The sequence below is a fragment of the Rhinolophus ferrumequinum genome, chromosome 23 (genome assembly GCF_004115265.2).
Source record: "Rhinolophus ferrumequinum isolate MPI-CBG mRhiFer1 chromosome 23, mRhiFer1_v1.p, whole genome shotgun sequence".
NCBI lineage: Eukaryota > Metazoa > Chordata > Mammalia > Chiroptera > Rhinolophidae > Rhinolophus > Rhinolophus ferrumequinum.
In genome coordinates this window covers 3384411-3410167 of record NC_046306.1, presented here as the reverse complement: position 1 = coordinate 3410167, position 25757 = coordinate 3384411, and the positions used below count along the sequence as shown (strand labels likewise).

At 41.2% G+C, this 25757-nt stretch overlaps 1 protein-coding gene across 6 annotated transcripts in view; it reads left to right on the top strand.

The window, feature by feature from the left end:
• GNAS (GNAS complex locus) overlaps window positions 1-9318 on the top strand; it is a 53145-nt gene extending 43827 nt beyond the window's left edge. For 4 of the 6 annotated variants that reach the window (XM_033094394.1, XM_033094393.1, XM_033094398.1 and 1 more), the window contains 10 exons: window positions 2204-2258; window positions 2340-2459; window positions 4076-4173; window positions 7261-7315; window positions 7450-7523; window positions 7640-7698; window positions 7804-7924; window positions 8080-8210; window positions 8480-8547; window positions 8827-9318. In XM_033094394.1, the coding sequence (XP_032950285.1) occupies window positions 2204-2258; window positions 2340-2459; window positions 4076-4173; window positions 7261-7315; window positions 7450-7523; window positions 7640-7698; window positions 7804-7924; window positions 8080-8210; window positions 8480-8547; window positions 8827-8973 (928 nt within the window). In that variant the 3' untranslated portion in view covers window positions 8974-9318. Of the gene's footprint in view, window positions 1-2200; window positions 2259-2339; window positions 2460-4075; window positions 4174-7260; window positions 7316-7449; window positions 7524-7639; window positions 7699-7803; window positions 7925-8079; window positions 8211-8479; window positions 8548-8826 lie in introns of all 6 variants that reach the window. The other 2 variants (XM_033094395.1, XM_033094397.1) reach the window with 1 other exon arrangement.
• The last annotated feature ends 16439 nt before the right edge of the window (window positions 9319-25757 follow it).

Genomic DNA, 25757 nt, shown 5'->3' with positions numbered 1-25757 from the left:
ACATTCTCAGAATATCCGTATTTAAGACTGGAACTTTTCCAATTATCATACTACTACTTAGACCGAAAAATCAAGCTGAATGAAAAAAACCTCGTTTCTGGAAATAGTTTTCTCTGGCGGTATGTACTTGTAGGTATTTGATACCCAGAGATAGCTAATCTTAACTATTGTGGGACCTTAAAACCAGAGGTTACTGGCTCCCTTTACCATGGAAATGGAGCCTGTTTATAATGACTAGGAATGGATTTGTCCTATGGGGTCTTAGGTGAATTTGAATTCTTATGTGATATTAGGGGCACTCATACCCGTCCTTTTAAACTTCTAACATGCATAATTGATTTTAGACTATAGCTTCAAGTCTGGGCGGTCCTGATTTCAGAAAGGGCCCCTTGTACACACGAAGGGGTCAGGTGGTTGCCATGAGAGTCTAGGGGCCAGAGTCAGACCTCAGAGCGGGGCCTGGGTTCCACACCCCTGGTTTGCACCACGCCTCCGACCAGTCATATCTGCTCAAGTTCCCCTCACCCTGGCAGCACTTGTATTTAAATAGCCAAGAGGGGGGTTCCTGGTATCATCTGTCGTCCCCCACCCTGAAACCTACACATCCCACGGCTGATGAAAAAGAACAGCACCACCAAACTAGCTGCTTATTCTGATAGCATAGTCTCCAAGGCCAATTTAACCAGAAGAGGGTTGATCCTGGAAAAAGGATGAAGTGAGATCATTCAGAAAATGAGGGCCCACCCCTCAAATAAATGTGCAAATATCTTAAAAGAAGAAAATGCTCAGGGAATATTAGCGATTATAATTTGAAACAGGAAAGGCCAGATTCTTGTGGGGGGGGCTTGTTGGCAGGGGAGCACATGGCCCCCCCACCCGCATCCCTGCTAACCACTCTGGCAGCCTGTAACTGCTGTTAACCCCTTTCGCATTTCTGCTACATTCATGTTCTGTCATGTTCTACTCCTGAGGGATTATGGCCTCCATCCCATGACTCGTGGTAAATCAACCAAGTGAATGCTTCAAAAAGTGGGAATCCAAGAGATTCTTTTAGAAATTACACACAGCAAGTATAAGATAAACTGTCCCTTCTGCCTCTGTGACTCAGACTTTTCTTCTCTCAGCCTCAGTTCCCTCCTCTTGAGGTTGATAGTCACGTCCCAGAGCCTAGTAGGTGTGTGTTGGTTGGTACCATACCCCCCACTCAAACACCAAGATGCAGGTGGGGCAATAGACGTGGCAAGATTTATACTGCAGCTAGGGGGTCCTTCCTTACCCCCTGTAAACACACGCTCAAGAATGTTCCATGGTTGAGTTCTAATGAAGACAGTTTGTGAAAGACACAGCGTGTCACGTGACATAATGGGGTACAAAGTGATGTAATGGGGTACAAACATTCCATCGGGGAACCCCGAAGCCAAAGGGTATTGCTTTTATCAGTGGCGGAGTGTGGATCATTTCACACAGGCCATCCTGGAATGTGTGCAAGTTAAAAGGAAAATTTTAAAGTTGACACAACCTCTAACCTCTATTTAAAGAGGGGGGGACACCCCTTTCACCCCTCAGCACAAAAGCCCCAGACCATAAAAACTTCCGCGGGCAGAATCTTAATCCTATTCACGCGGAAGGATCAATGTGTACTAACAATGTTAACTAGAACCTTCCATCACTGCTGCTGGCTGCAGTGAGAGACACAGTGACTTGGTAAATAAGTAAACAAGTCAATACTCAGGGCCACAAAGCCCTGAATCTAATTGCCACCAGCACCTGCATTCAGTCCACTAATCCAGTCACCGAGGAAGCCCCAAGGGGAACCAGGGGACTTCCTGCCAAGCCCACAGCGACATCACACCAAACCGAGATGCTGACACACTCAGGAAACCTTGGTGTGCGGTGGGGGCTTCAAGCACGGGGGCCCCATCTGAAATAGTGACAGGGTCCAACTTCTGGTACAGTAACCGTGATCACTGTCGGATGCCGGTTTGCCAATTGGCCCCAATCTGGTGTGTCCCCAGGTGCAGAATTGGGGGGTAGTCATTTGAAACCACCTTTTTTCGGGAAACTCCAATCTCTGCACAGATCTGAGCCCACTACTCCTTCAAGAACAGAATACTATGCTTTTGGTTGGGATCTCTTGACTAAAGCGACACTGTTCGCCAACGTGATGCAATATGATTTTGTTTTCTTTTTAATCCCACTGTAGTGAGAAGGCCACCAAAGTGCAGGACATCAAAAACAACCTGAAAGAGGCCATTGAAGTACGTGCCTGCTTCTCTCTCACCCCCTAGCTGCCCTTTCAGACAGTGTTGCCCTCTGACCGCTGGCTCACTCCTTTGCAGACAATCGTGGCTGCCATGAGCAATCTGGTGCCCCCCGTGGAGCTGGCCAACCCCGAGAACCAGTTCAGAGTGGATTACATCCTGAGTGTGATGAACGTGCCCGACTTTGACTTCCCTCCTGTAAGCTCCGCCCTGGCATTGTGTTCTCGTCCTAGCCCCTCCCCGGTGCCACAGACAGCTGTCTGTCACACAGGAACCCCAGGGACACCTGTGTCCAAGCCACACTTCCGGCAAAACACATTTCAGTGATCGTGATTCTGAGGAAAAAGCTAATTCCATAAGGATCCTTGATGTTAGAAAAACAACTACAGCTCATTAGGGCATGGCCCAAGTCCGGTGAGCCCCAATTCGGTCTCTCCCCCCACATACGCCACCCCACCCCCCGTAAATCTGGGCTGACCTGTCCCCACAAGTACATGTCACACTTTAACGCTACACATCTCACTTGATTAGCTTATCAGTGTTTATGAGGGTCATGAGTTGTGCGCCCGTAGTTTTTCCTTCATACACATGTTGTGACAGTGGTGTGTTCAGTGTGGGGCACATGTTAATTGGTTGACTGAAAGTCCCCTAAGATCCCGAGGGATGCAGAAGTGAAGGGCCAGCTCTCAGGTTTTCTAAATGGAAGCCCTTCTCATGTTAAACATTTTACCACTTAACCTGTACTGAGGTTTTTCTAAAATCAGTCCTTGCCTGGGAGCAAGGGAAAGAATTCTTTTCTCATTATTTAAAACAAGAAAAGACTTTCACCTAAATCATAACTCAGGAAGTTTCTTCTGTGAGTTCTGGTTGGCGTGCATGACACTGTTTACAAAGATTTGTCCGCTCCATAAAGAACTGTTTTTAGGGAACGCAAAACAGCTTGTAATCAAGCATATACGTTTTGACCCCTTTGTGGGGAAAGAATAGTTTATGAGAGGAACGGGAAACAGGTTGGGAAGATGTGCAAGTTTATGCAGCCCAGAAGGAAAAGACTTGTCTACAGTTAAAACAATGAGTTATTGTTGCCTTTTTTCAGGCTTCCATGGGAATTTGTGTATTTTAAATGGGTTTGGCTGCCGGCTTACACTAGCGGAAAGGCAGTATTAATAAGTATGGTTAGGTACATTTTTTAAAATAGCCGTTGTTTGGAAAAAATTCAAGCAGTAAACACGATATACATAATGCAATGCACAGGCTTTTTCATGAGCTAGGATTCTATATTTCTGATAGAAAAATAGCAGCCCGTTAAAAATGAATCAAGACCGCAATCTTTTAGTATTCCTCCTGACATCTGAACTTGATGTTCTACCTAATTTGAATCCTTTTCCTGCTGAATTCACATTGTGGGGAAACCTTTCCTTGTAAGGGCAGATTGCCCCCATGTAACTAAAATGTTTTCATGTTCAAGTGAAATGTGAACTGTAACCTACTGTAATTTACAACATCTTGGAGCTTATTGGCTCCTTCCTTTCTTCCTATTCCAACCCTTCCCGAAAAGACAGGTGCTGACCGGGCCAGCAATTCCCAATCATACTATTCTTTTGGTAAAATTCAAATTTTCCTTGAAGGAAAATTGAATCCCAGCACATCTTAGGAAGGTTCTTCATGTGCGTTAATCCCCTAATTTGGCGCACCCCTGGGAAGCAGCTGTTGGTCACAGGCATGGAGACCTGTGGTCTCACAGTCCTCAGGACTGACCCTGACTGGGGTGCAGGCTTCTGTCTTTCAACAGTCTTTCTTGTGTCCATCTTCAGGAATTCTACGAGCACGCCAAGGCTCTGTGGGAGGATGAAGGAGTCCGCGCCTGCTATGAGCGCTCCAACGAGTACCAGCTGATTGACTGTGCCCAGTAGTAAGTAACCTTTCCACACAGGCACATGCCCGGCACCACTGGAGGGGATAGGACTGGAGGGGGATAGGACTGGAGGGGGATAGGACTGGAGGGGGATAGGCACCACCGCCACACCTGCTTTGAAAGTCACTTGCAAATGAGTTCTTTTCATAGCAGCCAGCCAGTTATTCCCACCTGCAGTTAGAAAGTTCTCATCCGATTCATTTGTTTTTCAAAGCCCTTAATTGCACTTTTTAGTGCAGTGACGTTATTTTATATAAACAATTAATGCCTGTTAGAGCAAAATGATAATTACTTGCAGTAGAGTGATGTTCATCATGCATTAGCATGAAGTACTTAATTGAATTGACCTCTAAGCATTTAGGGAGAGAGGTCAGCTCTCATACCTTGGATAATGTAAAAATATTTTATTTTATTGCTGCAATTTAAAACATCACAAAAATGTGCCTCCTCCCTCCTTGGTAGCTGATGATTGCTTTGCCATTTCTGCTGTCAGGTAAGTGACTGCAGTAGCCACCAGGGGCCCACATTACTAGACTATGTTTATCTAAAGCTGGGTTTTGGGTTGAATTCTCTTTTTTAGCTTGATTTATTCATTTACATTGGGCCTTAATTCAAGGGTGTTTCCTGCCACGGTGTCCTCCCTTTTCTAGTGGAAGTGAGAACATCTGGAGAGTTGCCTTTTCAGTAGTTCACGACCTCCCTCACCCTGTACATGACAGCAAATACATGTACGATGGCAAGGGCCAGAACAGTGCGATGGTGCTGACGTCACAGAAATGTACTGTGTGATCTCAGCTTGGATGCTCCGAAGTCAGTCTCTCCTGTGACTTGGGGATGAGGGGGCAACAGTTCTTTGTGATGTAGGCAGCCGAGATGCAAACGATTTTGCTCTAGAAAATATTAGGTAACTGGGACCAAGGTACCAGGCTGGCTCACAAAAAGCTACAATTGCATTACTCAGGAGCCCCGAGCCTCAGGGACAAATTGTGAAAAGCAGTGGAGAAAATCGGAAGGAGGAAGAGGTAACAGCAAGTTCCCCATCATCCTGGGACCTCCCCCTCCCCGCAAATCACACAGGCTGGCGTTAGGGTCTGTGGAGCCCAGCAGTCACTTTATTCTTCCTGGCCCTTCCTGTCTTCCCAGAGGAAGTGCATTTGGTTGTTTTTGATTGTCACGTATGTGGCTACTTCATAGGGTTTAGTAGACAAGTTTGTGTATTTTCAGCAGGGACAGAAAAACAGTCCCATCTTGCCCAGTCCCTGCGACCCCCACCCCCACCCCTTCAACAAAGTCCCTGATTTTCTCAAAAGTTTAAACTAAAAGCTGGAAGTGCTAATTATAGCAATGCAAAACAAATGGAAATCCTGGAATTGTTTGCGTTTTGTGTTTTGGATCCAAGTCAGAAGACGAGGTACAAGATCAGGAGGGTTCTGAGTGCTCCCCAAGGGGGGAGGGCAAAAGTTTCATTAAGAGTAGTTAGGCCAGGTTGTTGGTTTTGTTTCGTTTTTTTAAAAATCTGACACCATGTATATAAAAGCTTTTTTTTTTAAAATGCAACATTCAATTACTCCTATAACTTTATAAGCAAATGCCAACATTTGCACAGTTTATGCAAAGTTTTAAGGAAACTCAGAAAAAGCGAGCACCGTAGTTTAGAACTGAACTTGTAAAGCGCCTTCCCTGGCCCAAGCATTCCAGCCGCCCTGCATTGGCACGCACCAGTGTGTTTCTGGTCTGAGTGCCTTTATGTTAAAGTTGAGATACTGGTACCTTGCCCATTTCTTAAGCTGCCTATTTTTATTTGTTGAGCTGGGGTTTGGCTGGCCCTTTTCCAGATGTCTCTCTCACAAGATTTGGTGCTGAACTATTTATAGAACTGTGGTTCTGTTGCCATGGCAACATGCTGGAGGCCAGGGCGGCTGGGGAGCTATTTCTGGACTGGTGCTGTAATGTAAGACTGATTGGGCAAGTTAGTATATCCTCTAAGCCAGACTAACTCTCAACTGGTAAAAAGGAAGGAGGGAAAAAACTTACAGAATTTCTTTAAATAGACTTTTCTCCCTTTGGGAGTTTCTTTTCTGATTAGCCCACTTTAAGACAATTCCAACCCGCTCCCCCCCCCTGCAAAAAAAAAAGCTGGCTTTAATATTACTTTCCCGTATTAATTAAATTAATCCAATCTTTCAAAAGTCATTTTCCTAATGGTGTGGCTAGTCGAGCAACACAAGCAAAATACTCTTTGTGTCAGGAAAAGGCATGGCTGTGGAGAGGGAGATGGAAAACGGTGCTTTCATGAGGGGCGTTCCTGTTACTAGTGAGAGTCTGAGACCCCAGCCTCCCCCCGTTTGTGCCCCCTGCCACGTGAGGACCAACAACCTGGACGCCCCTGAGGTTCTTTAAAAACTACAGGGTTCATATCTGGAGTGTTTCACTTCATGGACCAAATGGAACGGAAGGGAACTTTGTGCTTGTTTCCTGTTCAGTGTGGTTAGGGCAAAAAGGGCCCCTTTGTGTCACCCTCTTTTGTTCTCTTTAACGAGTGAGATTCTTAAAAGGTAGAAGGAAGGAATACCCATTCTGAGTAACTCAAACAATGTCATTTTCATTAGTCCCTTGGGGGAAAACATCCTTACTTGTAAGCGTGCCATTTTACTTTAAAAAAACACTGAATGACATGAAGTGTACAGTTTTCAAACTGCCTTCCATTTTAGTCATAACCAAACAAATGAAAATTTTTTTAGTCAATCGTTATCAAATGGCACAGAACCTAATGGGCATGATTTCATACCCTCTGCTGGCTGATTTGCCCAGAACCAGCCTTTTCAAATTAAGACAAGACCAGAGCCCCTCCCCTGCCCTGTGATATACCTGCAGGCCTTGGGCCCAGGTTCTGAAATCCTGTTTGCTCTGACCTTTCTAAGGGATAAGCTTTGAGTCCGAAATGTAACTGACACAAGCAAAACTCGCATTGACTGAACCGTGGGACGGTCATTTCCGTTTTGCTGGACTTTGTAGGGAGGCGGGAATGGCGGCTAAGTTGGCGCGAGCTCTCCTCACTCCTGTGTGTCTTTCTTTCCATCCCAGCTTCCTGGACAAGATCGATGTCATCAAGCAGGCTGACTATGTGCCCAGCGACCAGGTACGCAAACGTTCTCGCGGTCGGGTTCCCTCCGAGCCCTCTTTCCCAGCTCGTCAAGCCGTGTGCTGCAGATTGGTGGCTCTTCCTATTTCAGTTGGTTTGGCTGAGACCCACTGACCTAGATTTTGTTACAGGACCTGCTTCGCTGCCGCGTCCTGACCTCTGGAATCTTTGAGACCAAGTTCCAGGTGGACAAAGTCAACTTCCAGTAAGTGAAGGGGTCTCTTTGAGTGCACCGAGGTGATCGTGGTTTCTTGCCGCTGGCAGGTAGAGGGTAGGCCAGTGTTCGCCCTGGGCAGTGACCATGTGTCCTTTCTCCTGCAGCATGTTTGACGTGGGTGGCCAGCGTGATGAGCGCCGCAAATGGATCCAATGCTTCAATGGTACGGCAGCCACAGCTTCTCCCCCTTTAAGGTCGTTTTGCCTTTTTTAATTGTGAAGGGTTGCTTTTGTCCTAACCCGCATTGCCTTTGCTTTCTGTGCTGAAGATGTGACTGCCATCATCTTCGTGGTGGCCAGCAGCAGCTACAACATGGTCATCCGGGAGGACAACCAGACCAACCGCCTGCAGGAGGCTCTGAACCTCTTCAAGAGCATCTGGAACAACAGGTGGGTGTGGGGACCCTGGGGTCCCGCCAGCCCAATGAGCTCTCCTGCCCCAAGTTTGCCCCATTAGGAAATGGAGTCTTGGGTCAGCATGGGCCCCTGCAGAAAAAAGGCTTTCTTCTCCCGGGCCTTACCCCTGCATCCTTCTGTGTTGTTAGATGGCTACGTACCATCTCTGTGATTCTGTTCCTCAACAAGCAAGACCTGCTCGCTGAGAAAGTCCTTGCTGGGAAATCGAAAATTGAGGACTACTTTCCAGAATTTGCTCGCTACACTACTCCCGAGGATGGTACGTGGACCTTCTGCCGTGGATGGGCGCACATTCAGCTTGTTCGTTTTATACTCGTGTCTATGTTAAAAATGTCCATTCTTGAAGGTTGTTCATTTAGGGAAAACTCGCCAAGTAGAAAGATCTGTAGGGAAAGCAAGCAAATCTTATTAACACTCCTTTGCATACGGAGAAACCCACCAGGTTCGGGGCCTGCAATGCCATAGCACTCTAGCTCGGCCCTGTTCTTTTAATTGCCTGGCCTAACGAAAACCTTACATCCTTCCTAGCTACTCCTGAGCCCGGAGAGGACCCACGCGTGACCCGGGCCAAGTACTTCATCCGCGATGAGTTTCTGGTGAGTACAGACTGTCTTTAGGTCTCTCTTTGATTATTTTCTTATGCTTGGGGATGTAAATCTTAATTCTACACATGGGGATTAAACGATCCAGTTCTTCAGTTTTGTTTCACTGGTAGCCAGTGCGAATTTTAGCTTTCGGGCCCCTTGGTTTTGTTTCAACATAACACCAGTAGCTGGTCAGGGGTCCTTGGTAGCTGTCCCCATCGACCGTGGGAAGGTGGGGGAGGGGTCCTTGGAGAGGTGGCACTGACGTGTTTCCGTCTGCCTGCACCACAGAGAATCAGCACTGCCAGTGGAGATGGGCGCCACTACTGCTACCCCCACTTCACCTGCGCTGTGGACACCGAGAACATTCGCCGTGTGTTCAACGACTGCCGTGACATCATCCAGCGCATGCATCTCCGCCAGTACGAGCTGCTCTAAGAAGGGAACGCCCAAATTTAACTGAAGCCTTAAGCACAGTTCAGTAAGAGTGAGCCGTAATTGTGCACGCCGTTGATCACCCACCATAGGGCATGGTTAACAAAGCGACCTTTCCTTTCCCCCTTGAGTGATTTTGCGAAACCCCCTGTTCCCTTCAGCTTGCTTAAGTATTCCAAATTTAGAAAGCTTAAGGCGGCCTACAGAAAAGAAAAAGAAAAAAAGGCCACAAAAGTTCCCTCTCTCTTTAAGTCAATAAAATAACAGCAGCAAACAGAAATAAATGAAATAAATATTGTCTTGTGCAGCATTAAAAAAAATCAAAATAAAAATTAAATGTGAGCAAAAGATGTGACTCCTGTGTGTTACTTGCGGTTCCGGCAAGCACCAGCTCTACCCGCTTGTGGCCTGGTGGTGTTGGCCTCTGACGAGGGAAGACCCCAAGGGGATGAGGCCCCAAGGCTAGAAGTGGGTGAGACTCGCACCACTTTCTTGACCTAATCTCGGTTTCTGAAAAGAATCTGCAGACAATACAGAAAGGCCACAGGGTCCTTCTGCCAAGCTGGCGCCCCATGGACAACCACTGGGCCTTTTGAACAACTCCACACTTGACCTTCACTGCTCTGCAAAACTTCTGCCAGCTGACACCCCGGGGTGTTTGTTTACCCCAACTCCCCAAAATAGGTGGTAGGTGTGTGGTTCTGTGTCCAGCTGTAATAAGGTATGGACTCAGTTATGTGGGGGACATTTAAGAAAGCAGTGTTTAAAATCAGAACGCGGGTTACTCAAGAAATAGGGTACAATATACATGTATCAAATCACACTACACTTTGTCTTACAGTTTTGTCAATTATACCTCACTAAAGCTTGGGGGAGGGAATGGAACAAAAGCTACAAAACAGAAATATTGAAACAACTGGGTAGCCATTTGGGGGACAACTTAAGCTGGATCCCTACCTCATTCCATACACAAATGAATTCAGTATGGATCAATCACATGTTTAAATACAAAACAGTACTTTAAAAGTGAGTTTTTACAATTAAAATCTTGGTTTATAGAAGGCCTCTTGAAGCATGACCTAAGATCCAAAAGCCACAAGGGGAGGGAAGCGGAAGTATTAGACAAAGATACAATCATACAAAAATATGGATGGACGTGGGGACTGGATAAAGAAGTGTAACGATTAATTTCAACTCCTAATTAATCAAACAACTCTTAAAAAAAAAGCAAACCCATCACAAACATGGACAAAGCACAAGAACAAAGCAACTTACCTTTAAAAAGATACAAATAACATTGGAGGAAATGTGGGAACTCAGTCACAATGGAGTGAAATGCAAATAACACACCATTGCTGGGGGAGGAGGTGGCCATCAGCACTCCAGAAGCCATGATGGATTGTTGCTTGCCCCTGAGGGCCACTTGAGTTCCCTCGTCGTCCATCCCCAGGGTCAAACCTTAAGCTTGTGGTCACCCGTGGTGTAGCTTCTTGGACGGGTGGGAGAAAGAGAGCAGCCTGTCCCCAGCATCAACCATTGCACCCTCAGAAACTGGCCTAATGGGAGCAATGAACCAAGTTGATTCTGTAGTTCACGCCAAAAATCTACTTCTATTTTCCAGAGCAATCCCAGCCAAATTAAACGTCGCACATAATTAATCAGGAACAAAATGAACCCCAATGAGGGCAGAAAAATACCAAATTCACCATCTCTAAAGCTTCCTATGTAATACTCGGGCACACAAAAATTTAGTGCTTGCTATGTAGATTTTGTTATAAAACAACCCTCAAAAACTCTCACAAATTAACATAATCTACATGAGTGCTTGCTATGCAAATATAGCCAGAAATAATACGGGAAATAAGTTCCTATAAGACCCCAAGTACTGCAAATAGACATAACTAAAACCTGGGACCAGTTACCAAGTGTAACCACGAGACCAGCCCACCATACAAACACCCATCCGAGGAAAGTGTGCTAACAGAAAACGGGTTCAACAACAATCACATAGCCCCTCTTTCAAGACGGCCATCTGTATGCCCCTACTATGTAGAAATTCTGGGACCTTCTCTGAATAATCCACATAAGATTGCCACAGCAGTAACCACATATCCATCAGAACTAGAAAACAAGTTACCAGGCCACACAGCACTTACACCAAGAAAAGGATACCCCAGAACCTACTCCCCCACCCTTGCTAGTCAAAACGGGCAGAGACTTTGTGAGAACTTCTACAAGGAGAGTAATAAAAGTCATAATTATCCAGCACCTACTATGTGGCAGTCACTGCCCAATGAGATATATTCAGCTGTTTCTGCCATTTTACCAATGAGTAAACGGGCCTAGAGAGGCCAAAGTAACCCGCCCCAAGAGACATGACTAGTAAGCAGGGGAAAGAAATGCCCTGCAAGCTCAGGTAGCTAAAGTCCACTGCTTGATTACTACACTATATACTCTGGAAGGTGCAGAAGAAAAGAGGAAATGGTCTCCTGTTCTTTCCAGGATGCTGTTTGTCTGGAGTCCATGACATGTGAGCCCCGAGGGGAAATCCTGCAGGGCTCCATTGGATTCCATATTCAGTGGTGATGATGGGGTGGGCAGGCAGGTGGCAGAGTGGGGTGGGGGGTCCTCTTCCCTCAGAGAACAGCGTGGGACATACTCCTGCCTGCCCACCCGTTCAAGGCTTTGCCCTGGGGTGCCACACTCCAGTCATTCAGATGTGTCCAAGGGTTTCTTCCATTCCTTAGCATGCATCCCTTTTCTCTAAAACCTTTTCACTTCCATTTTCCCTTTCACCTGATACCAAACCTAACATTTATAGGGCTACTTTAAAATCTCAATTCTAGGATCTTCAGAAAGTCAAAAAATTATGAAAAATTTCATCTAAATCTTTGATTACAAGAAGCTATTCGTTTTAAAATTTTTAGCTAAATTTTATGTCTATTCAAATGCAAAACAAACATTTTCCTAAAGGTAACAATTTGTGCAATACTTTATAAAGGTATATAGACCATTTAGTATAAATAACTATTCATTGAACTTTTAGAGATTAAATAATAATAATAAACCGCTAAGCCCTCCCCCATGAGGCCTAATATGAAGAAGACCTAGAACTGGGCAGAATTTTTACCCACTTTCACTTTTATTTAAATGTGGGTGAAATTATATTTTTAAAAATGGCCACCTCTGCCCAACCCTCCTTTGCCAAATGGCATCCTCATCTTAATGTTTTCTGAGACATTTTTGGTCATCTTTTTATTCAAAAAATGTAAAGAATATTGAATCTATGCCAGTTACTGGGAGTTCTGCTTTCATGGGAGTTATATTTTATCGGGGGAGACACGCATTTATCAAATAAATAATCAAAAGACTTACACATGGTGAGAAGGTCTCTGAGCTCATTAACAAGATGGGGGCGATAGGAAACAGGAGATACCTGGGGACAGATTCTACTTTAGATAGAATAGCCAGGAGGGCCTCTCGGAGAAGGTGACTTATGGGAATACAGGATGAGAAGAAGCTAGCCGTTCAAGTACAAGTAGCTAGCACTGGTTTCGATTAATATTAATGATTAAAGCATTATTCTTAACACTTATGGGGCATATGATCATGTGCCAAGCACTGTCCTAGGCCCCTTGATATAGATTATCTTATTTAATCATTTTGAACCCTATGAGGATGTACCATTATCATCTGTACAAGATGTAACCAATCTGTACCCCACTGTACAAAAATGAAAAAAGACAAATTATATCTAAAATGCTGTGATTCATCCATGCAGGTTATTGTTTTAACAATGGTTACTCTAAAGGCCATTGCAGTAAGCACTTGATTTGAGTAATTGCTACCCAGATTTCTGTTCTGGAGGTGGGCAATTGGTATCTCTTTGATAATTTTCCTGTGTTTAAACAGTCATATACTATTAACAACTAAAGTTTTCTAGTTTTGCCTTTCTTATTCTCTGTATCAGTTAGGAACGTGTTCAGCGGCAAATAACAGAATCTTAACTTGGAGTAACACAGAAAAACAGAGGCTCCTATCTCACCGAGAATTCTGGGGGTAGGTCGTTCCTGGTGTTCTTTCAGCAGCTCATCAGTGGCAGGACCAACGCCTCCACAGTTTACTTGGCCTCTCTGTCATGGTTGTAAGATGGCATGGGACAGGAAAAGGACTGCCCGTAAACGCTTTTGTCAGGAATGCAAATGCTTTGTTGATGCTCTTTCTTCTCTCCACCATTCCAAATACATGTAGATGCCTAGATAACAAGATAAGTAGTTAGATGGCTAGGTACATAGCTAGCTAGTTAGACAGACAGAAAAGTGTTCAGTAACACTATTGCGCGCGCACACACACACACACACACACACGGGGATTTATAATTTCCGGTAGCATGATGGCTCTTGGTGGAACATCTAGAAAGATCTACCCAGTGCCTATAATTTCTAAGGATCAGGGAAGATAACAGGTTAAAAAAAAATGAGCAAACTTTCAAATCACAAGAGACTAATTTGTATAGTTCTATGTAAATCATTTTGAAAGCCTAGATGAAACAGATAATTGTCCAGAAAAATACTGTTTATCAAATTGACCCCAGTGGAGACAAAAAAAATATCTAAGCAGACCAGTTTCCACTGAAAAAAATACAGAGCCTAGTTAGAAAGCATTGTGATAAAATGGCTCCAGGCTCTTTTTGGGTGGGAAGCAGGAAGAAACCCAGAGGAAGGCTTCTGGGGTGCTAGTGTCTGTTTCGTAATCTAAATGCTGATTAAACAAATATATTCTATTTGAGAAAACTCATTGAAATATATACCTATGATTTGTGCAGTTTTCAATATGTACATTATACTTAAAAAAATTTTTTTTAATGAGGAAAAGGAAAAGGCACCAGATCCAGATAGTTTTACAGGGAATTCTACTAATCTTTAAAGATCAAATAATTCCAATACTACTTAAATTATTTCAGAGTATAACCAAAGGAAAACTTCAAAATTATTTTTATGAAGCAAATATAACATTGATTCTAAAACATGTCAAAGACTGCATCCAAAAATAAAATTACAGACCAACCTCACTTATGAATATCAATATAAAAACCTTAAAATATAAGTAAGCAGCATCCAATATTAGATTTTAAAAAAATACATCATGCCTAGATGGATTTATTCTATGAATTCAAGCTTGGTTCAACATTGTAAAACAGTAATATTTGCCCAAAATTAATACCCACTGATATTTTTAGAAATCCAATAAAATAATAATTAATGGAGTTTTAATATAATGACTATGTAACACATATGTATATTATATATAACATACATCTATGTATAATTTATATAATACAGTGCATATACTATATAATATATGTATATATTATATATTTTCTCCATAAAAAATGGAGATATTTTATGAGGAACCTCTAAAACCTTCCACTAATGTAAGAAATAAGAAACAAAAAAGACAAAGATGCTTCATATCACCATACTATTCATCATTATATTGTATCAATTCAGTTAGAACAAAGAAAGCAATTAGAGGCCTGAGAACTGGAAAGGAAGAAGTAGAACTATCCTTTACTGCAAATTATGTAATTAAATATCACAACACCCCCCAAAATGCTCATGGAAAAAATAATTTCTAAAAAATCAGAATTTAGTACATAACAGGTTTATAAGATCAACATGCAAAAATCCATAGCCTTTCAATAATGGATAGAACATCTAGAAAGAAAATCAGTAAACAGCTGACTTGAACAACACTACAGACCAAGTGGACCTAACAGATGTACAGAACTTTCTACTCAACAGAAAAATACACATGAAACAGTCTCCAAGAGGAATCACCTGTGAGGTCACAAAACAAGTCTTAACAAATTTAAGAAGATCAAAATCATTCCAAGTATCTTTCCCATCCTAAACGGAAAGAAGGTAGCAATCAATAACAGTAAGAAAAGGAGAAAATTCACAAATATGTAGAAACTAAATAACACATTCTTGAATAACTATTTGATCAAAGAGGAAATTAAAAGGGAATTTTAAAAATATCTTAAACAAAAATGAAAAAAATACAGCATATCAAAACTTACAGGATGCAGCTAAGGCTGTACTAATGGGGAAGCTTATAGTGATAAATACCTACATTAAAAAACAGGAAAGATCTCAAATAAACAACCCAACTTGACACCTCAAGGATCTAGAAAAAGAAGAACAAACCAAGCCTAATGTTAGCAAAATGTACGAAATACTAAAGATTCAAGTACAAGTAAATCAAATAGAGAACAGAAAAATCGGGGAAAAACAACAACAACAACAACAACTAGGAGTTGGTTTTTGTAAAGATAATATGAACAAACTCTTAGCTAGACTAAGAAAAAAGAGAGACGACTTGAATTTTAAAAATCAAAAATGAAAGAGGAAACATTTACAACAGATGCATCAGGGGAAAAAAAGATCATAAGGGATTATTATGAACAGTTATATACAAACAAATTGGATAACCTAGAAGAAACAAATACATTCTTATAAACATACAACCTACCAAAACTGAATCAAGAAGAAATAGAAAACCTGAACAGACCAACAACAAATGAGGAGATTAAATTAGTAATCAAAACCCTCTCAACAAAGGACAGCCCAGGACCAGAAGGCTTCATGGGTGAATTCTACCAAACATTCAAAGATAAATTAACACCAATCCTTGTTAAACTCTTCCAAAATAATGGAAGAAGAGGAAACACTTCCAAACTCACTTTATGAGGCCAGCATCACCCTGATACCAAAGCCAGATAAAGATAGCACAAGAAAAGAAAACCATAGGCCAATATTCCAGATGAACATAGATGCAAAACTCCTCAATAAATATCAACAAACCAAAGTTAATAGCACATTAAAAGGATCATGCACCATGACCCTGGGATGCAAGGATGGTTCAACATATGCAAATCAATCAATGTGGTATACCCATTAACAGAATGAAGTATAAAAATCACATGATCATCTCAATTGATGCACAAAAACATTTGACAAAGTTCAATATCCATCCATGATAAAAACTCTTGATGAAGTAGGTATAAAAGGAACTTCCCTCAACACAATAAAGGCCATGCATGAGAAGCTCACAGTTAACACCGTAATCAGTCGGGTAAAACTGAAAGCTTTCCTCTGAGATCCAATACAAGGCAAGGGTGCTCACTCTTGCCACTTCTGTTTAACAACTACTGCAAGTTTAGCCAGAGCAATTAGATAAGAAAAAGAAATAAAAGACATCTGAATTGGAAAGGAAGAAGTAAAATTATCTCTGTTTGCAGATGACATTATCATATACGTAGAAAACTCTAAAGACTCAAAAACAGCAAGATGCTGTATAGAATAAATGAATTCAGAAAGGTTGCAGGATAAAAATCAACGTACGAAAATCCATCATATTTCTATACACAAACAACAAACTATCAAAGAAGAAGAAGAAGGAGGAGGAGGAAGAGAAGGAGAAGGAGAAGGAGAAGAAGAAGAGAGAGAGAGACGAAGGAAGGAAGGAAGGAAAGAAGGAAAGAAAAGAAAAAGAAAAGAATCCTATTCACAAAGGAATAAAATACTTAGGAATAAACTAAACCAAAGAGGTGAAAGACTTGTACACTGAAAAGTGTAAAACTTTGATGATGTAAATGAAAAACGACACAGGTAAATGGAAAGACATTCCATGTTTATGAACTGGAAGAATTAATATTGTTAAAGAGTCAATACTACCAAAAATGATCTATAGACTCAATGAAATCTCTATCAAAATCCCAAACACATTCTTCACAGAAATAGAAAAAATCCTAAAAGTAATATGAAACAACAAAAGACCCCAAATAGCCAAAGCAATCTTGAACAAGAACAAAGCTGGAGGCATTACACTTTCTGATTTCAAAATACATTACAAAGTTATAGCAATCAACAGTATGTTACTGGCATAACAATGAACATATAGACCAATGAAAAAGAGAGCGCGGAAATAAATCCACACATTATAGTCAACTGACTGTTGACAAGAGTATCAATGAGGAAAGAACAGTCTCTTCATTAAATGGTGTTGGGAAAACTGGAACTCCACATGTAGAAAAATGAAATTGCACTTATCTCACACCGTATACAAAAATCAACTGAAAATGGATTAAAGACTTAAATGTAAGACCTGAAATCATAAAAGTAATAGAAGAAAACATAGGGAAAAAGCTTCTTGATATTAGTCCGGGTGATGATTTTTTGAATATGCCACTGAAAGCACAGGCAACAAAAACAAAAACAGACAAGTGGGATTTTATCAAACTGAAAAGCACAATAGAAATCATCAACAGAATGAAAAGGCAAACTATGGAACGGGAGAGCATATGTGCAAACCATATATCTGATAAGGGATTAATATCCAAAATAGACAGTCATACCTTGGAGATATTGAGGGTTTGGGTCCAGGCCACTGCAATAAGTGATTTTGCAATAAAGCAAGTCACACTGACTTTCTGGTTTCCCAGTGTGTATAAAAGTTGTGTTATGCTATACTATAGTCTATTATGTGTGCAATAGCATTGTCTAAAACATGTAGATACCTTAATTTAAAAATACTTGATTGCTAAAAAATGCTAACCATTGGGGCGGCCAGTTGGCTCAGTTGGTTAGAGTGCAGTGCTCATAACACCAATGTCACCGGTTCGATTCCTACATCGGCCAGTGAGCTGCGCCCTCCACAACTAGACTGAAAACAATGACTTGACTTGGAGTTGACGGGTCTTGGAAAAACACACTGTTCCCCAATATTCCCCAATAAAATTAAAAAAAAAATGCTAACCATCATCTGAGCCTTTAGCGAGTCATAATCTCTTTGCAGTCGGGAGGTCTCGCCTCGAGGTTGATGGCTGCTGATTGATGGGGGTGGTTGCTGCAGGTTGGGGTGGCCGTGGTATTTACTTAAAATAAGACAACAACGGAATTTGCCTCATCGATTGACTCTAACTTTCACAAATGATTCTCAAAGGTCACTGATCACAGATCACATAACAACTATAATAATAATAAAAAGTTTGAAATATTGCAAGAATATCCAAAATGTGACAGAAAGTCATGAAGTGAGTGAATACCATTAGAAAGATGGTGCCAATAATCTTGCATGATGCAGGGTTGCCACAAACTTTTAATTTGTAAAGAACATATTTGCAAAGCACAAGAAAGCAAAACATGATAAAATGAGGTATGTGCGTGTAAGGAACCCACAACTCAATAGCAAAAAAACAAAAATGAAAACCTGATTTATAAAGTGGGCAAAGGACCTGAATAGATATTTCTCAAAAGAAGACATACAGATGGTCAACACATGTATAAAAACATGCTCACCATCATGCATCATCAGGGAAATGCAAATTAAACCACAATGAGATGTTACCTCACACGTGTTACAATGGCTGCTATCAAAAAGGCACAAGAGGGGCAGCCGAATGGCTCAGTTGGTTAGAGCACGAGCTCTGAATAACAAGGTTGCCGGTTCAATTCCCGCATGGGATGGTGGGCTGCGCCCCTTGCAACTAAAGATTGAAAACGGCAACTGGACTTGGGGCTGGGCTTTGCCCTCCACAACTAAGATTGAAAGGACAACAAGTTGGAGCTGATGGGCCCTGGAGAAGCACACTGTTCCCCAATATGCCCCAATAAAATTTACTAAAAAAAAAAAAAATTAGAAAAAAAAAGGCACAAAGTAAGTGTTGTGGAGAAGAGGAAACCCTTATACACTGCAGGTGGGAATGTAAATTGGTTCAGTACTATGGAAAACAGTTTGGCGGTTCCTCAAAAAATTAAAATTAAGACATTCTTATGATCCAGCAATCCCACTGCTCGGTATATAGCCAAAGGAAATGTCATAAGTGTCTTGAAAAGATATCTGTCCTCCCATGTTCACTTCAGGAAACAACCTAAATCTGTCCATGGATAAATTGATAAATAAATGGATAAACACACACACACACACAGGAATATTATTCAGCCTTAAAAAAGGAGGAAATCCTGCCATTTATGATAATGTGGGTGAACACGATGACATTCTGCTAAGTGAAATAAGCCAGACAGAGAAAGAAAAACACTGCATGGTCTCCCTTACATGCGGAATCTGAAATGGTGAAACTCAGAAGCAGAGAGTTAGAATGGTGGTGCGGGGGTGGGGGGCGGTGGGGGGAAGGCGGGGGGTGGGTGGGGGTAAGGGAAATATCATGCAATGGATGAAGTTTCAGAGTTGTGCAGATGAACGCATCCTGGAGAGCTAACGTACAGCCATGTGACTATAGCACATACTGCACTGAAATGTCCTAAGAGAATAGATCTAAAGTGGTCTCACCAGAAAGAAAAGAAAAAAATGGAACTGGTAACTGTGCTAGGTGATGGATATGTTAATTGGTTTGACTGTAGTGATTGTTTCACAATGTATGCATATACTGAAATATCAATTGTACACCTTAAATATATATATTTTTTAAATTGTCAATTTTACCTCCATAAAGATGGAAGAAAAGCAATAGCATGTGAAAAGCGAAACGATAAAGCTTTTGGAAGGAAACACAGGGGGCTGCTTGGATAGGGCTCACATGTCGCATTTGGTTTGTCTCTTAAATCTTTAATTGTAGTTTCCCTTCTCCGTGTTTTTAGCCTCCCTTACAATTTAGTTGTTGCAGGAACTGGGTTGTTTGTCCCCTAGCGTTTTCCATTTTAGATTTTGCTAATTGCATCCCCATAGTATAGACCTTTTGGAATTCTGATTTGAACAAACTAACTATTTAAAAAATTATTAAATTATCAGGGAAATTTTAACAGTAACTGAATATTTGACAAGATTTTAAAAATTATTAGTGTTAATATTTTATGTGTGATTAGTGTTAACTTTTTATGCACGTTTGGGAAATTACAGGTATATTTTTAAGGAATTCTAATCTTTTAGGTGTATCCACTGAAATAAAATAATATGATTTTACAAAATAATCCAATGGGATGGGAGAAGGGTGGGAGTTGGAGCAGTTGTTTGCTGCTAATTGCTTAACAGACTCTCTGGCCTGGAGGTGGAGGGAGGGAAGCTTGACTTGCAGTATTTGCCAATTTCCATGGTGCAAACACTCCATGGCAGTGGCTTTCAGACTCTCCGCAGTGTGTCGCGAACATGGAGTTGGGAAGGGATGTGTACAATCTGCTCTCAGCAGAGAGCCAGACGCTCCAACACATCACTGATGGGGGCAGAGGCGAAAGGTCGGCTGTGAGTTGATACTTGTTGAAACTGGATGTCGGGTCCATGGGGGTTCATTATACCATTGTCTCTAATTTTTAAAAATTGAGATATAATTGACATATGACACTGTGTTCGTGTTAGGCATACAACATAATGATTTGAGATATATATATATATATATATATATATATATATATATATATATAATATATAGTGAAATAATCACCACAATAAACTTAGTTAATATCCATCACCACAGTTACAAAGAAGTTTTTCTTGTGATGAGAACTTTTAAGATCTATTGTCTTAGCAATTTTCAAATATATAATACAGTACCGTTAACTACTGTCACCATGGTATACATGACAGCTCCATCTAATTTGTATATGCTTGCTATTTTAACCAAAAATTTAAAAACAAGGAAAAAGAAAGAAAAAATTTCAAATTTCAAGATGAATTTTTTAAAAAAAACTTCCAATGTTATGGGTGGCCATTGCAGATGATTATGAAGCGGAATTACATGGCATCACATCAGTCAGTGGTCCATGACAGGGCTGCCAAACTAAAATACTAATGACGATAGTAAGAGCTACTATGTTATTGAGTGCCTATGACCTGCTTGCTCTGGTTGAAGCACTTCATAAGGAATAATTCAAGGGGTTATTATAATTTTTGTTTTACAGATGAGCAAACCGAAGAGTAGAAAGCCAAACAACTTCCTTCGTTTACAATCACACAGCCATAAGTGGCAGAGTCGGGATTCAAATCCAGACAGTGAGGCTCTAGAGCCTGCGATTTTAATCTCTGACCCAAGACACTTGGTGAAAAAAATGCGTCCCCCTCCCAAAAAAAAAAAAAAAAAAAGGCCCAAACTTGGTAGATTGGAAATAAACTCAGTGATGTTACCCAGCGTTAGATACGACGCTGTTTAGGAGACCCTTTCCCAATTGCAGATTTGTTGGTGCTAAACCAGATTATGGTGACCAGTACAATTCGGCCCCTATCTTGATGGAGAACTCCTGCCCTGGGAGGCAAAGCACATTTCTAAAACGAGATTTTGTTTACATGGGGCTCAGTGGGGTAGGGGTTGGGGGATTATTGGTGTACATGTCTGGGTTAGTCCTTTTATTGCAACGTGTCCTGGTACTTCCTTTGCATAAATCTGTTGAGAGTGATTTTTCTATATTTTAAAAACAAATACTTTCATTCTTTGTCATAGCACAGATTATTCTATCTGCTCCACATATACTGATGGACACTTACTGTCCCCAAGAGCCGTGCTAGACACTAGAAGGACAGAAGCCAACAGGGCAGGAATGTTCTCTCACATTAGAGGGAGAATTGAGACAGCAAAATGGTAACCTAGTAAATAATCGAGGTGATTCTGAGGGTCACACGTCTAGCTAAAGCAACGTGACATGGTGGTGGTGGTGTCACTGCAGAAGGTGTGATCAGGTAAGGCCTCTGTGAGGAGGTGACATTGAAACGAAGAGACTCAATGAGTGAGAAGGGAGGGAGGGTCTGAGGAAGGAGCTGGGGGCACTGGCACGACCCCGAGGAAGGCCCTGGGTGTGCTCCACATCTCTCAAGCACCCACTTTCAGACACAAACGTGTTTTTGTAATTAAGGACTTTCATGACTTGCTGTGTCGGGCTGTCTGGCCTCAGGTCTCAGATTCCTCCCTTTCCAAAGTGAGGCTCTACAGAAATACAAACTAAGAGTTGAGATTGTGGCTGGGAGGAGGTAGGACTTGGGGGTGGGGTTAGGAAAAGGGTAAATGATGAAAGACTCACGCGTCAGAATCTGGAATCAAAGGCGTTGTACGTGGCGCCCAGAAAGGGCCCAGCACAAGGTCCTAAGCGGAATGAACCAACTAGAGAAATTGGAGGGCGTTTCCACCAACTTTCTCTTGACATTAATGAGCTCGTCAATGTGTTTCTTTTGAGAATGGGTAGATGAGTATAGAACATCCCCGACTGCCACCTACCAAGACCATTCTCTCTCTCTCTCTCTCCCTCTCTCTCTCTCTCTCTCTCTCTCTCTCTCTCTCTCTCACACACACACACACACACACACACACACACACACACACACACACACTTTGCTGCTTCAAAGATGAAGTTGAAGTTTGGGAATAATTGAGATCAGTCACTAGAAATAAGCATCCATGAACCAGAGACAAGAATTGGTGCCTCTCTTTTTCCAAGAGGAGAGAAATAATTAAAGAAGAAAAATACTGTGACCCTGTTCCCCAAGGTCTGGGTACCTCAAAGGAAACAGTCTCCATTAAGTTGGGTTTTGGTGAACAAGGACTTTGAGAAATGGGAAGCTGTCCAAAGGGTTGGGGTTCCCCAAATGCCCCTGGAACAAAGGCTGAGAATGCCTTTGTGTCTTCTCATCATGTCTTCCCTGGTGGTCTGGCACATGCTTTAGAATTTTATAGACCATTGCAAACTGAGTATCCTTGGACACTGTAATAAGTGGCCAGGCAGGGCATTCAAACTATGTTTTTAGGGTTTCATGATTTAATGGTGTTTGGCAAACATCTGAAGACCCATTAAAAACCACATTGCATTTGGTAACTTTGTGGTTATTCAATATTTCGCCCTCTGTTTTGTTTTTCTTCCTCAATTATCAAGTAGCCCTTGGTGACAATGTCCACAATGACAAAATCCTTCTGATAGTTCTCAAGATTAATGCCTTGGGATCCTAAAGTTTGAGGAACCCTTCAATGTAGCCTCATTCAGGTAGTTTGGTGTTACAATTGTTTTTCCTTAACTTCAAACCAAAAGCTTTTTTAGATCATGAACAGATTGGCCACAAAAAACTATAGATCAAAGAAACAAAGGCTTCTAAAGAAAAATGGTAAAAGGTGAGGGAGAAACCAGACTGTTGATACAGAAAGTTTTAAGGAAAACCTCAAGTTTTCTTGCCTTCCCAAAAAAGAGAATTACTGTTACTAAAATAACTAGAATAATTCTTATTTGTCTCCATGAGCAAGAATCCAACAGCGAATGGATACATTTTACAAAAGAGAAGAAGCCTTTCCTCAATTAGTAACTGGAAATCGAAAAATCAGCAGGTAACACAGGTTCAATCCAAAACGACAGTATACAGTACCAAAGCATTACACCTTTAACCCTAAAATTATAGCTCACTGTGCAACCAGTTGAGAAAGTACCCTATATAGAATTCCATAATTACTTCCATCCACAACTATAAACATTTCCATTATCTTCCTGCAGAGGTGCGAATATTTTTATACTAGTTTTAGCACACACACACACAAAAAGAAGTTGTAATAGTAGATTATTGTTTGCCTTAATTAAGGCTTTTACTTTTATTAAGTGGTAATAATAGTAGAGGAACCAGCAGGTACCTGGTGTGTACCTGTGACAATACGAGTTCACTGGATTGAGGCTCAGACTTGGATGTCTTTCTCTACAAAAAAGAAAGGATTTGTTTTATACCCTCAAACCTCAAATAAAAATTTAACTTATAGGTCACTTACTTTTTTTTTTCCAGTGAGGCGTTTTCAATATGGACGTAGATTAGCTTAGCTCATTTACACAAGGGCTGTCCAGGTGTAATTCAGAGCATCTTCTGAAACCCAAACCTTTGTCGTCAGAGTTTAAATTCCAATGAGTTTTTGAGAGTCAGTTTCTGTTCAGGCCCTCAGAGCAAACTAGTCCGACAAATTTCCTTTTGCATTTCACTTCAGTTTGGGGGTTTCAAGGCTGGTTCAACAACTTGGTAACATTTAGGATATTGTCAGGTTGGGCATTTTATATACAAAAATATAAATACCTAAAATTTATATATACAAATATATAAATTATATATAAATTCACTTTTATAATCATTGTGTTATATTTTATTTTATTTTATTATTTTTTTTTTAAATTTTAGTTCTTTATTTGTTTGTTTATTTTTATTCATTATTATTTTTTTTTACCGGCAACATTGTGGTTGAGAGCCCACTGGCCCATGTGGGAATTGAACCGGCAGCCTTCGGAGTTAGGAGCATGGAGCTCCAACCATTTGAGCCACCGGGCTAGCCCTGTGTTATATTTTATATTGCTATATATTGATAACATCTTTCATATAATTATACATATATAAGGTGATATATTACATATTAAATTACATATAACCTATTATGCTATACTACATTCTATAGTTTATGATAGGGTAATGTTATATTAGATTACTACATATTTACATATTTCATATCATTTAGTTGCATGTATAGAATGGGATATAATATTACACACTAAATCATACACAATGTCTTTCATACTATGCTATATTTTATATCCCACCATTTACAGAGGCTGAAACTGAGGCCCAGGAAGCCATCACTTGCTTGAGGTCACGGGGGCAGTTAACTGGCAAAACTGGAACCCCAACCCCACTTTGTTTCTAGAATCTCTGCTCTTCACACCACCCTCTCCATCCTCCCTGGGAATGTCTGACATCTCCATTGGCTGTGGGAAGCTCTGTCTGCTCTGCCCCCCTCCACCTTGAAAGGAAACAGAAAAGGCTCTGTGAGGGCCAAGAGTTATATGAGTGAGTGTGAGTGAGTGTGTGTGTGACTTTTTAAATTCCAAATGACCCTATTCTCCTAGCTACAGTTGACTGGAGAAGGGAAGTGCATGTGGCCAAAATGCAGAGAACCAGCTGGCTGGCCACAAAAAGGAGCAGTGATGCCATCAGATTTCCCTCAAGGATGTGAGGAAAGAACCACAGGGAAGCAGAGGGGCCATGAGGAGAGAGCAGGGGACCCCCAGGAACAAGGGAGAGTGAACCGCTTTCTTGGTTCCCACTGGCTTCCCATCTTAAGTCCTGTTGAGGGCTGCCATGTCTCCACACCTGGACCCCCGGCCACCAATCATTTTCCTGCACCCCTGATACCCACACTCTTAGATCCGGGTACTTTGAGAGAGTCTCTATCTCTTGTAATCAATAGATCCAGCCTAAAACTCACCCAGTGACTAAGGGCAGAACAAACACACAGTCTATAGTACATACACTAATAAAAACCACTTATAAAATATAACTGGAAAAAGACACCATCACAACAGCAACAAAAATTATACCTAAGCATAAATGTAACAAAAGCGCAGAATTCCGTTAGATAAAAACTATAAATGTATTGAAATCGACAAAGGAAAATTTGAATAAATGAAAACTCACTCCTTGTTCTCGGCTAGGAGAACTCTATATTTAAAGATGTCAATTCTCTCTAAACTAACCTCTAAATGTAATGCAACCTCAGAGAACTCTGATTTTTTTTAATGTGATAAAATTATGTTATAGTTACTGAGAAGAATAGATCACCATATAAAAGAATAGCAAATGAAATTCTGAAAATGAAGGTTGTTGACAGGAAATATGTTTAGAACATGTTACAAACATGTAACATATGTTTGTAACATATTCTAAATGTTATGAACATATTCTCAATAGAGTATTGAAACAAAACAGGAAGTACAGAAACAAGTCCAAGTATATGGAAATGTAATATATGATCTAAGTGGCATTTGAATGGATTG